The 13,614-nt window shown below is 46.1% G+C and overlaps 1 protein-coding gene and 1 long non-coding RNA gene across 3 annotated transcripts in view; one reads left to right on the top strand and one right to left on the bottom strand.

Moving 5' to 3' along the window:
• Positions 1 to 864: 864 nt before the first annotated feature.
• LOC109447021 (uncharacterized) lies at positions 865 to 3,987 on the bottom strand. Of its 2 annotated transcripts, none has more exons than XR_002137307.2 (4): positions 3,850 to 3,987; positions 3,340 to 3,454; positions 2,087 to 2,290; positions 865 to 1,471 (listed from the first exon to the last, which is right to left on the bottom strand). It is a non-coding gene; the product is annotated as an uncharacterized LOC109447021 (long non-coding RNA). The 2 variants fall into 2 exon arrangements; XR_012492275.1 differs by lacking the exon at positions 3,850 to 3,987 and adding an exon at positions 3,631 to 3,761.
• Positions 3,880 to 13,614, top strand: part of ACSF2 (acyl-CoA synthetase family member 2) — a 30,431-nt gene continuing 20,696 nt past the window's right edge. The window contains exon 1 of the mRNA XM_019730944.2: positions 3,880 to 4,018. Coding sequence (XP_019586503.2) covers positions 3,891 to 4,018 — 128 coding nt within the window. The 5' untranslated portion in view covers positions 3,880 to 3,890. The remainder of the gene's footprint in view (positions 4,019 to 13,614) is intronic.

Genomic DNA, 13,614 nt, shown 5'->3' with positions numbered 1-13,614 from the left:
CTGGTTGCCTTTGTAACTTTAAAAAACATACTCCTTTAATTCATGTTCTATAATTGGTAGACAGAATCTCTTGACACCTCGATTTACAAAGTAAGAATATTTTCCTCTACTCCCCATCTCCCCCCCTTTACCTTTCAACTACAGCCAGGTGTGCCTTCCCAGGTTCATAGCATTTACATTGTTTCCTAACAGTGATTAAGTCTTCTGAATTCTTTTCATAGGTTGATACTAAGAATTTAAAAAATCAGTAAGTGGTGCTTATAGTTTGAGTGCGTTTTGAAGCACAGATGAGAAGGATATTGGCAAAGGGAAGGGACTAAAGACTTTCTCTGGGTAGCCAATGGCATGAGCAAAATCATAGGGACCATAAGCCATGTGAGTCACGTGTAGCACACAGCAGACAGGCTCGGTTCAGGCAGAAAGCCCCTCAGGGAGTTATGAGGAACTGGGCTGGTTGAAGGACGAGGGAGGAAAGATGAAGGGCCTGGATGGCCCATGTGCCTGTTCCGTATTCCCTCAAAATGACCCAAGTATTCTGGTGAACATGATCCAATACCCAGGCTCAGAGACTTCCACATCAGGTATCTTCACTATCCTTTCTCCCAATCCTCTTCCCCTTCCACAGAACCAATGTCTACCAGGACTCTCAAGGTTTTGCAGAGATGGAAAATAATTCCTCCTCCTAAAAGAGGTTTGCAACACCTGACACAGAGGAAGTCCTCGACACAGGAGGAGGAAGATGGAGAAAAAAACTCACCATCACTGAAAACTGGTCGAGTACCAGTTCTGTGCCACACTCTTATGTCACTGGAGAGAGAGTCCTTCTCCTTCTTGGAACAATGGCCAGGAAATGAAACACAGAAATAAAGTGGTGAAAGAGTAGTTTATTAGAAGAGATAGTACACTTCAAAGAAATACGGACCTGAATAGTAGAGAGTGGCTCAGGGCCCTGACTAATGAGGCCTTGGTGGTTTTTATCTTTTTCCCTCAAATGGGCTGTTCCTTTCCATCGTGGGACCACCTGATTGACACCTGTGATTGACAAGAGGCTATACCTCATCTTTTTTTGAACTGCGCAGGTATGAGTGGCCGGTTTGATCTAGTTGGGTGTCTTGTACCCATTTGTTTACAATGGAAAGGGGAAGGTTTGGACAGAGAGGGGAAGTCTTCTGGGCGGTAATGCAGAGACCCGATGCCTATCTCTAACTGCCTGCCTTGTTTTTCCCTTGAGATGTGATCCCCATAAAGTGTCTATGGGAAGCTGAGGGACAGAAGGTCTTTTCTTCTGTATCTGCTTCCTACTGGGCAGGGGTGTAGAGCTGTCTCTACCTATTGGGGGATTCACGGAACTCTCGCCCTATCTGATCTCAGATGAGAGGAAGGGGTCTCGGGACCCGCCCGGAAGACCATGTTGGCTTCTTTGGTTGGGACTGGCAATCTTGTTGGGGTATCCTCTGCATCCCCAAAGCCCCTAAATGAGGAAAAATAGATTTTAATTAATAAATCCATTAGCGCTATAGAGCCTGTGGCCATTCAAGTTATTTAGGTGGCGTCAATTGTCCCAGAGCTGGGCCCAGAATGGGTTGGAAAGAACATCAGTCTTCAGTGATTACAATCAACAAGTATAGTGGCCTGGGGGAATGTTAAAACCTATGTGGTTTCTGGGCTGGCCAAGAGTTAGGTCCGGAATGGCTTGGGGGATGTTGGGAAGTCACAGGCTTTTAGGTAGTCATTTGAGGCAGGCGTGAGAGACATCCTGTGATTCAGGCTGGGAGCAATCTTTAGTCTAGGACTGAGAACTGATTAGAAGAGTAATCAAAGCCCGGGGCTAAGGAGCTAAGAAACTAGGAAAAACGAGACTTAAAATTTCTTTAATCAAAAATAAATAAATAAATAAAAATTTCTATAGTGAGGGAGGCTTAAAACTTTTGTAGCGAGGGAGCTCTCCCATATCACTTACCCCAACGCTCTGCAGGAGGCTGGTATTATTTATCCCATCTTAAAGATGAGAACTGAGGGTGGAGAAGCTCCAAGACTTATCTAAAGCCACAAAACAAGTATGGACAGAGACTTGGCCTGTGCTCACCGTGTCCACATTGACCTTGGGCAAGTAGCTGAACCTCTCTGGATGTAGGTTTCTTCATCCATTAAAAAAAGAGACACATACCAAGGCATGCCTTTTCCTTGCAGGGTAATTTTCCTTGCAGGGGGCCAGAGATAACATCCTTGAAAAATCAGGCTTGTGGAAGGTATCATAAAACTGGCAGCTGTGATTCCATGGCACAGGTGTCTGGGAAGGCATGAAAATCCAGTATGTGGAGAGCCAAAGCTAGAGCAAAGTTCAAAGAGGAATTCATCCCTCTCTTCCCCCAGGACTGATCCTCAAACTAGCAAGGAAAGTGGAAGGGACTGCCAGATCTGTATTCATCTTTCACTTCCCAGGCCCAGAGATGGGCAGCGACTTACTCAGGGTCACCCAGCAAGCTAGAGGCAGAGCCTACCAGGCATGCTGGCAGGCTGACAGCCCAGACGTGGGTTACTCGCCCGTGCGCCACATGCATGGGCTGGGCTGTCAGAGTCAGTGAGTTAGTCTCATCGAGAAGGTGTGCCCTTGCAAGCCCAGCTCCTCATAATCTATCTCCTCCTCTGTCTTCCTTCCTGCCCCATCCCTACACAATTTTAAGTGTGGAGACCCTCCCCAGGAGCCAGGGTTTCAGGGGGATCTGAGGTCACTCTCAAGATCATGAAGAAGAGCTGCATAGTCTCTTTGTGACCTCAGTAGAGCCAACGTTCCCAGATAAGGGCAAAAGTCTTCTCAGGCCAGGCTCCACCCTTAGCTGCCCCTCCTGTCTGGCCCAGCTTTCACCACTGCCTCTGGGTCATGAGAAGGGAGGTCACCCTGCCAGGGCCTTTGCCCCATTGCTCTCCTCCTTCTCCTCTGGAGGAAGGGTCAAAGCTCGAGAGAGTGTGGACCTGGCACATGTACCAGTCTGGTGCCCAGTGCCACCTTTCCCAGACAGGACCAGAGATGCGCTGTCACCTTCTCTCTGTCCTGTAGCCAGCCACACCCTGGCCTCAAGGTACCATAAAGAGGGGCTGGAAAGAGAGTGAGATTGCTTTCCATTGACAGCTGGGACAGCTCACAGGAACTGTGCTGGGGCAGGCAGATGAGGGACTGGGAGACACCAGTTGCAATCCTTGAGGGCACCTTACTGCACAGGCGGGCGAATGAAGGCAGCGGCCCTGGGGGAGGGATGGGTGGCTGCCTCATGGGAGATGAGGGTACTAACTGGCCTCCCTTCTGAAGCTGACATCTGGCCTCAGCGGGGACTCGCTCACCCCCAGCACTCTTTGTCCCGCCGTCCTCTCCAGCCTCGGCGGGCCCTATACCCCAGCTGGCTTGCCTTGGGGATAGGCACTTTGCGCCGGCTCCCTTGGTCTCTGGCTCTGAACCCTGGAAGGGAGGGGAGGCGACAGCACGTGACCCGCGCGCTAAACCGCTGGGGAAACAGACCCATCCAGACCTCACCACCCACCCCGCATTTACGCCTCGCTGGCTCCCCTCTACGAAATCAACAAGTTCTTGCGCCCCAAAACCCAGGTCCTTGGTTGTGGGGAGGGGAGACCTGCCTTGGGCTGCGGCCGCGGACCTCGGTTCCAGAGGGAAACCAGGGCAATTCTTCGAGAGTGGGAAGAGGCGGGCCGCAGGGGAATGTGGCCCCGCGCGGAGTCTCTTCCTCCACTCCACGCCTCGCCCCGCCCCGCCGGTCCGAGTCCTCCGCACCCCATAGGCAGAGGCGACCCTCCCCGCGTCTCCGCCTGCTTCGCGCTCGCCCCGCCTCAACTTACTTTAAAAGTTTCCTCCGGCCGGGACACGGGCAAAGTGAGCCATGGCTGTCTGCATCCGGATGCTGCGTTTCGCGAGGCTTTGCGCCGGGAGTCCGGGGGTGCTAGGGGCCCGCGCCGTCCTCTCTCCGGGTTGGCTGGAAGCGAGGTTGCAGGGCGTCCGTCCCCTCAGGTACCGGGCCCGGGAAAGAGAGGGGGCGGGCCGGTCCTCCGGAAAGGTCCTGCAGAGTTGCGCTGGGGGCCGATCCCATTCGGGCTGGGAGGTCGGCAGCTGCTTAACCTCTGGATGGCGCTCGGGGGAGTAGGTACCCCGCATCTAGCACCTAGGCAACAGGAAATTCTGGCCTACCCGGCGCAGATTGGGGCTCGACTGGTGGTTTGCAGTGGCCCTGCACTGACTCTGGATTCTGGTCAGGGACCCTATGTTCTTACATTCGTGGGCATGCAGACGGCTAGGAAGTGTGGGCCTTTAGCAGTCTAGCCTGAAGGGGAAGGACAGGGGCCAGGCCTGGTCTTTGTCCCCAAGACACTGCCTATGAGCTGAACCCCCTTCAGGGATAAACTTGGGGATCTTCAGCCCAGTCTTCCCCACCCCAGACCACTGAACTCAGTAGTCTCCCCTCTCCTCATTAGCTGTTGACAAATGCTGCTTTTGTTCCGTGCTACCTACTAGGCCTGTTTTGCCTGTTTTCTTCTGTCCTCAGTGCAGAGGGAGAGATGGGGGCTGGCAGGTGGAGGATTCCTGTTCCCAGTAGCCCGGCTGCCTCTATAGCAGTATAATAAGGAATGCTGCTGCCATCCTGTGATTGCAAATGTGATAGTGTGTTGATTAAGCAGAGCTGGGCTCTCCCTGAGGTCATCAGTGGTGGTGGTTATCTTTAGCACCCAGCAGGGGGGAGGCCTGGGCAACACTGAGCCTCCCCGGCCACCAGCTGGGCCAGGTACAAAGTCTGGTATCAGGACCTGGTTTAGGGCGCCAGATGGGGTATGCGCCTGAACATGGAAGAGGAAGGAGGAGCTCAAAGAGGTTTCTCATCTGAGAGAACTATTTGGTTTTAAAAAAAAATGGAGAGAGATGCAAACTCTTGTTTTGGCTAGAACTTCAAGATCGCAATGTTTTAACTTGCTTTAAGATCACTGTGCCTAATTTTCTGGTCTCAAGGCTGGTCAGTAGATGGCATTCTGGGAAAGTGACCTGGGTTCTCTTCTATTATAGCTGTGTCCCTCACTATCTCCCAGTGCCTCCCTAGGCAAGCTCTGCTATCACTCCCCGCTAGGCTCCAGGCCCCACCTCAGGACTCCTGGGTACTCTCTTAGACTGTGAGGGCTCTAAGGAAAGGTAATCACAGAAATGTACGTGCTTCATGATCAAGCCACCTCTGGTAACTTTCCTGACCTTTGATTTTTTGTGCGTGTAAACAAAACAGGTCACCCTCCTGCTACAGGCCTGCAACCTCAGGGTAGGGATACCAGGCCTCAGAGAAATTCTGACTCTATGTCATGAAAAGAACTATTTTTCCAGAGAGAGATTTCCTGAGCATTTGGCCTCATTCCTTCCTATCCCTTCTACTCCTACTTTCCCCTTCAGAAACCCTCAAGAAGTCTCAAGCATTCAACAGACATTCCTGAGAACATATGTATCAAGCATATGGTGCTGTGGTTACGGAAACCATAGGACCGTGTCCTCCAGAAACTTGCAGTGTAGTGGCAGCAAAGATAAATCAAGGCGATCGTGACTCAGTGTTCCAAGTCAAATGGTGTGCAAAGCTCCTCAACTTCTGTCCTTTGCTCTTTTTGATCTGGTCCCCAACTTTTCTGCTGCCCAAGCCCCCAGGCCTGTTACTTATCAGATCCCCAGTTTTGCATGTTAGGGAAGAACTTTGAAGCCAGACTGCTGTGGTTACAACAACCTTGGCCCTCCACCTACTTGCTATATAACCTTGGGCACATTACCTAACCTCTGACCCTGGTGAGTTTGTCATTAATGCTTCCTACTTGGCAAAGGCTTACTCTTCTTGGCCTTTCCCTTGGAGCAGAGCTGGTCCCTGAGAACTTTCAAATGGTGTCTGGGTAGGAATTCCAACTGATCTGAAGGTAGGGGAGGATCCCCTCCTCAGTGGCCTCTTTCTTGTACCTGGTTCTCTCTCCTGGCCAGTACTTGAATCTGCTGGACACTCCCTTCTCCATCAAAGTCAGGGCTGTCCAGAGCCTTTACCTCCAGAAGGAAATAAGAAGCTGTCCATTGCTCTCCAGATCTGAACCACCGACTCCTTCCCTTTGTCCACATATCCCGTTTCCCGAGGGAGGCCGATGGACTAGCCTGGGGCTTCAAGGAACCTTGGAGGGAGCAATCCAATACTGATTCCTTGATAAACCTGAGATGAGCATGCTTCTCCAAATCTCTAAAGCTGGCCTGGGGCTAATTGCGATATAGCTACATCCATCTGGCATGTTGGGAGCCCTTGGATCTGGGTAAGAAAGAACAGTGGCTTAGGTCCCTCAGAATTGGGTGTGATGCTGAGAGCTGGGGCTCCAGTGACTCAATGCTAATCGCTGGGGCCGAGGGGTAAGTGGTCTTCATGGACCACCCTCCAGGGAGATGGCTGTCATTAGGTGGGACCAGTATCGGAAACTATAAAATGCTGTCTCTATATGAGGGGATTGTGTTAAGCCAGGAAGTGTTTTGGGTGGAAACCGTAATAGTTACCAAAAAATAGCCTCTTCTTATGATTCCACAAAGATGATTAATAAGTGATTTGGTAATGATGTCCCTACTCAACACTGGGAATCTCCAGTCTAATGACAACAATAGAAAATATAAACTTGAACATTTTAGTTAGTTAGTTTAGTTAGTGAATGGTACACATTGGTTTTAGTTATCCTTTCTTGCCTTGCGCAAGGTAGGTATGCGGTCTACTAGGGAAGATGCAATAGGGGATACAAAGATGAATGAACTTATTTTCACTGAGTTCTTTGCCTGAAAAGGATCTGCAGGGGCAGACTGTGGACCACTGATTTAAGGCAGAAAGGGTACTGCGCCATGGAGGATGTCAATCAAAGCAGGGGAGAATCTGATTGGTGGAAATGGGATTAGGGAAGGCTTCCTAAAGAGGCCTGAACCTTCCAACCACAGGGCTGTATTTCAGTTTGAAGTGTCAAGACTATAGACTTGTATGAAATCTTGCCTGTTCTTGAACAGTTTTGAATCCTGGGTATGAAGCCTTCCTAACCTCCCCAACATTATTTTCTTTATTCAATCTACAGCCAGAAACTTTAGAGTCAGACAGATCTGGATTCAAATGAACCACTTTCTAGTAGCTTTGGGACTGAAGTTGAACTTGACTTTTCTCATGTGTAGTGCTGTAGTGAGGGTTAAATGAGGTCACATAAGAAAATTCTTAACCCACAGCCTGGCACCAAGGGGATCTTCAACCCATTGCAGTGGTGAGCTATACAGATAGTGCTTGTGTAACAATGATTTGCAGGTTTCTACAATGATTCCAAGGTCCACATTTTAATCACTTGTCTGGAGAGGAGGAAGGAGACCATTCAAGGGCAGATTTTTTTTTCTTTCTTTTCTTTTTGTTTTTTCTGATCATGTGCTGAACAAACCAAAGTATAGGATATTATTTCATCTCTTGAGTAGGCCTCGCTAGCGAAGCGTCCTGCTAATAAATGACAGGTACCAACAATCCTGCCAGGTACCCCTCCCTTCAGAAATCAACAAGCTGTGTTTCTAGCTTACAAAGCATGTTTTTTGAACCTTGTTGGCATGCTCGTGTTTCTCAGTTTGGGAGTCAGATGACAAGAAGTAAGTCGCAGTCCTGCCACTTCTAACTCAGTGTGGCATGAAGCAAGTCACTCAACTTGTCTGGACCTTGGTTTCTTTGTAAAATAGGCCACTTGGACAAGAAGCCCTCTACATTTCTGTAGACATTCTGTGATTCCTAAGGAGGCTGGCCTTTGAACCTGATCCCTGAATCCAATTGGGCTGTGGCTGAAGTATGAAGCCTTGATACTTATATGAAGTGTTATTCTGTGACTCTCTCTAGTCCTCTGCAAGTGAACAGAAAATATCACGGGTTTTGACCCTACACAGATAAGATCCAGACCTTATATGTACCGTAGTGATCCCATCAAGGACTGAGTGTCCTAAATCAGCCCCCACACCTGACCCCTGTGTGCTTTCCCTGGGGCCCCATACAAGTGGCCCAAAGGAAAACCTGCATGAATGTGTCCCTGCCCCAAATATTTCAGGCTTTCAGAAATGTCCTCTGTGTTCTTGGGTTTACTGGACTTAATAATTTCCTGCGTACTTTCTCTATATAAGCACAAACACACATATACCAGTGGTTTTGTTCACGATGCTAAAAATGGAAGCTTCCACCAGGCTTGTTGTTGCTCTTACGACTTGGGAGTACTTTGTAGTCTGTACCTTTGCAGACTGTAGACACATTCAGGGAAGATGTGTTGGGTGGTGAAAAGATCATGGGGCTTTATGGTTTAATTAAATACAGTAAAATGCACGAATCTTAATGAACAGTTCGATGAATTTTAACAAATGTATACACCTATTACTCAGCACCCCAAGACGTAGACCTTGTCTATCACTCTAAATTCAATAGAAATATAATGTGAGCCACATATGTAATTTTAAGATTTCTAGCAGCCATATTTAAAAAGTAATAAGAAATAGGCGACATTAATTTTTAAAATTATTTATTTTTAAATTATTTTTAATTATTCAATGTTATATTAGTTTCAGTCGTACAGCATAGAGGTTATACATTTATATAACTTACAAAGTGATTTCCCCAATGTGACATTACTTTTAATGATATATTTTCTTTATCTTAGTATAGCCAAAATATCATTTCAGCATGTAATCAATCTTTTAAAAATTGCTAATGAGATATTTTACACTATTTCTTTCATAAAATCTTCCAAATCATATGTATTTAGCACTTACAGAACACTTCAATTCAGACGAGCTACATTTCATGTGTTCCACAGCAACATGTGACTAATGGCTACCATATAGACAGCGTAGCTCTAGAAATTTTTCTCATGCCCCTTTCCAGTCAATTCCCTTCTCCAACCAGAGGCTACCACCGTTCTGATTTCTAATCTCTGTGGGTTAATTTTGCCTATTCTTAAATCTTAGAGTATACGAGGTCAGACAATTAAATTTGCAAACTCATCCTAGAAAAAGTGCTACATATCTCACTGCTGAATATCACTATGGCCACCTTCGAAGTACTCCCCTTGGGAAGCTATGCACCGATGCCAGCACCTAGTCCACCCTTCAAAGCAATTTGGGAACTCTTTTTTCTGGAATGGCCATCAGAGTTGTCGTGGTATTACCCTTGATGTCCCGAATGTCATCAAAATGACTTCCTTTCAATATTTCCTTTATCTTTGGGTAAAGAAAGAAGTCATTGGGGGCCAGATCAGGTGAGTAGGGAGGGTGTTCCAATACAGTTATTTGCTGACTGGCTAAAAACTCCCTCACAGACAGTGCAGTGTGAGCTAGTGCATTGTTGTGATGCAAGAGCCATGAATTGTTGGCGAAAAGTTCAGGTCATCTAACTTTTTCACGCAGCCTTTTCAGCACTTCCAAATAGTACACTTGGTTAACTGTCCAGTTGGTACAAATTCATAATGAATAATCCCTCCAATGTCAGAAAAAGGTTAGCAACATCGTTGCAACAAGTTCGCGAACTTAATTGTTAGAGCTCACATGCTGTTTTGTCTGGCTTCTTTTGCTCAAAAACCAAGCGATGCTTTGGGAGGAGCGACCCATTAACGCTGACAAAAATTCATGAAAGTATTTATTATACATTATCCAGTTTAGCTTTCCTTGACAACCATGGGGAAAAGGACATGGTCTTATATGCCCAATATTTCACCACTTGTGCATGGCAGCAAGAAGGCAAGTTGAGAAGTGGGGGCCCCAGAATAGTTCTTACAGATGTGTCAAGAGGCTAACCCAGCAGAGAATGGTGGGGACACTGTAGCTTCCAGGCCCATTGAACCGGGCAGTCTAGTTACACCTTGTGATCTCAAATGTCATATAATCTAAGGACTTATTTTTAAAGTTAAACTCTTTATTTTGAGATATGAATATTTACATGCAGTTGTAAGAAATAATAGAAACATCCCATATACCCTTAATCCAATTTCCCCTAATAGTAACGTCTTGCAAAACGGGAGTACAGTATCGCAGGATATTGGTATAGTCAAGATAACAGAGCATTTCCGTCACAAAGGACCCTGCTGATTTTTCTTTTATAGCCACACCAACTTTTGCCCATGTCTACTCCCTCCTAAGCCTCTAGCAGTCTGTTATCTGTTCTCCATTTTTATGGTTTTGTCATTTGAAGATGTTATGTTAATGGAATCATAGTATGCAACCTTTTGGGATTTTTTTTTTCACTTAGCATAATTCTCTGGAGACTCATTCAGTTTGTTTTGTGTATCAATAGTTCCTTTCTTTTTATTGCTAAACAGTATTCCTTGATATGGATGTATAGTTGGTTTAACCCACTGAAGGATATTTGGGTTGTTTCCAGTTCTTTTCAAATAAGGCTGATATAAGCTTGGGTGTGTAGGTTTTTGGGTAAACATAAAGTCTTTGTTTCTCTGGGAACAGAATCCATTGTTTATTTGGGATGATTGCCCAGAAGTGCAATTGCTAATTCATATGGTAGTCGCACATTTTGTTTTTCGAGAAACTGCCTGTTTCCCAGAATGACTCCACCATTTTACGTTCTAACCAACAATGTATAAGTAATCAACATTCTTGCCAGCATTTGGTTTTGTCGCTATTTATTGTTTTTGACATTATGATAGGTGTATAGTGATATCTTACTGTGGTTTCAATATGCATTTCCCTAATGGTTAATGATGTTGAATATCTTTTCATGTACTTATTTGCCATCTGTTCTTCCTTTTCAGTGGAATATCTCTTCATGTCTTTTGTCCATTTTCTAGTTGGATTGTTTGGTTTTCTTACTGTCAAGTTTTCAGAATTCTTTATGTATTCTAGAGCCCGTCCTTTGTCAGATATGTGGTTTGCAACTATTTTAAAACATCTGCCATCTCTACTTCCATGTCACTCCCACGTCAACCACCAGCCTCAGGTCTTTGTGCAGCTTAGGGAAAGCAGCCCCTGCCCCTGAGAGGATGCAGCCCCACAGGTCAGTGAGTGGTAGAATGGGCTGGAAGAATGGTGTACCTGGTAATGAATCTTAGGGTGACACGCAAGGGAGAGGGAAGAGGAGAGCCTGTCTGGAGTCTGCCATGATCTAGAAGATGAACTGGCACATTTAGCTGGGACTGTGTTGTTTCACAAGAGTCAGTGTGTTGGCTGAGGACTGAGGCTTTCCTGTGAGAGCAGCATGTGACCTTCATGGAGAGATTGGGGCTCTTCCTCATTGCATAAATGTTTGTCTTCTCCTGTCCCTTCACAGGACAGATCCTGTGGGTCTCATTCTGTCCATGCCAAGAAGTTACTCCATCTTTTAAATGTTTTAGGTAGCTTTCTTAGGAGACCACCAAGCCTCTTGTATTTTTCTTCTTGAAAATTTCATATGAGAAAAAAAATTTAACTCAACCACATGATAAAGTAACAAAACACCTGTATACTTACCACTTCAAATTAAAATCTGATCAGACTTGTTACAGAAAATTATAAATAGAAGAAATTAGGCATTACCAATCAAGCTGAAGTTGCTTTTATAACTCTCCTTCAATCCATCCTTCACCATAGAGCCACTATCATCAATTTAATGTGTATTGTGTCAGAGTACTTTGTTTTGTTTTTAATATATTTTTGAATCCATAAACAGTATAGTCTATCATTTGTAACGCACTTAGAATCATGTCAAGCACTTAGTTTGCCTATTTTTTGTATCCAGAAACAGTACTGATGCTATTATAATTTTAGTAAAAATTGTATCATAGTACGTTTCTTTTTCACTCAACAGTATGTTTTTGAGATCTATTTATGTCGACACCTATAGATCTAGATTATTCTCTTTACCTGTTGTCTATAGTCCATTGCATGACTATGTCTCTACCAGTGCAATTGCTGTGTCCTGGTAAAGAATTGACATTTTCAGCTTCTCTAGAAATTGCCCTGGAGAGGTTGTGTTATTGTGACCACCCGTGACAACCAAGAGTTGTCATTTCCTCACATCTTCACCGGTACTTGGTATTGCTGGACATTACAGTGTTGGCCACTCTGGTGGGGGAAAGAATATCTCATTGTGGTTTGAACTTACTTTTCCCTGATTACCAGTGAGATGGGGCATCTTTTGAAACGTCTTCTTTGAATATCCTGTTCATATTTTTTGCCCACTTATTGTTTTAGGTTTCTTGTCCTTACTGATTACTGTTTGTTGTTGTTGTTTTCTTGCTAAAATACAGGCTGAATACTAATCCTTTGTCTCTTATATAGAAAACAAAATTAGTAAACCCAGGCAGTTACTTGTCTTTTCGCTTTGTTGATTTATGTTTTTCTTAGGGCTTAGGGGCCAGCCTGGCATCAAATGCCTCTGGGGGGAGGGGCAGAGGCCAGTCCAAGACTTGGAACAAAGCAGACTATTGCTTTAAGTTTTGTGTCTAAAGACTGTTTGCTGGTGGCTGGCATGGCACCTTGCCCAGGAGGAAGTGATCAGCCTCAATGTGGGGCATATTACTGCAGTTCCATGGGCCCCTCACATCTAGTCACCCTCCCTTCCTGCCAGCTTCTAAAAGGATGAAGTGACCTTGCCCAGGACCTGGGGGAATTCCAGCCTCCAGCAGGGACAGAAGCTACCCACAGGCCTTTGGGCCCAGTCCTAAGCACCTCCACCCAGCAAATACGTAATAGGAGGCAAAACAAGCAGCTTCTACCCCAAGTAGATCCTGCAGACCTGTTTGCTTAGGCTTTCTGATTGTCCCTGTCTCCCGTGGCTCCTCCAGGGCCCAGCTCTGCCTGGTCCCTGCCTGACCCTGGCAGGATTGTACGATCCTTGGTGCCCACAGAGGCCTCTAGCCTGGAAGTTAGTCATCATCCCTGGAATGTCACAGAATACCACAGCTATCGCACATAATATCCCTTGAACAGGCCAGCCTATATTTTCTGTCTATCTCCTGCTGGAAGGCCAAGCTGCACTGGACAGGACTGACACTGGGGCAGAAGGCTTCCCAGATTAATGTAACCAGGAGGCTGTGCAGTTAAGGCACAAAGTCATAGTTCCAGGAGAGGTGAGTTGGAGCCATGAGAACAGAACAATAAGGTCAGAGGCAGTGAAGAGTATGAATCAGTTACTACAAGTAAATCATGGAAAAGGGCCAGCATGTGCTTGAGGGCCGAGAGGTGGGATACCAAGTGGGGGTGGTTATCCACAGGCCTGTGGCACTCAGAGGCACCCATCAGCCTCAGGTTTGCTGCTTTAACCCCCACAGGGTCCCTAGGGGAGGCTGTGGATGTGCTGAAGTGTAAAGAGCGGTACACATAGAAGGAGTCCAGGGTTGCCACCCACCAGAGTTGGAACATTAAGAAAATGAACCTCTTGCTTCTTCATCCATAGAAAGAAATAATCCTTTTTATAGATTGTCCAGAACTGATATGAGGATCGTATAAGATACACATGGAAGCCCTTTTTAAGCTGTAAGGCTCTACAAAGTTCTTGTATTAAGGTCTTGGAAACCATCTTGTATTAAGGTCTTTGGATCCCATCTTGGCTGCTTACCTGCATTTCTTCGAGCCTCATTCCCTCA

The sequence above is a fragment of the Rhinolophus sinicus genome, linkage group LG15, assembly GCF_036562045.2.
Source record: "Rhinolophus sinicus isolate RSC01 linkage group LG15, ASM3656204v1, whole genome shotgun sequence".
Lineage (NCBI taxonomy): Eukaryota > Metazoa > Chordata > Mammalia > Chiroptera > Rhinolophidae > Rhinolophus > Rhinolophus sinicus.
Note: the sequence above shows the minus strand (reverse complement) of the source record. Positions and strands in the feature narration are given on the sequence as shown.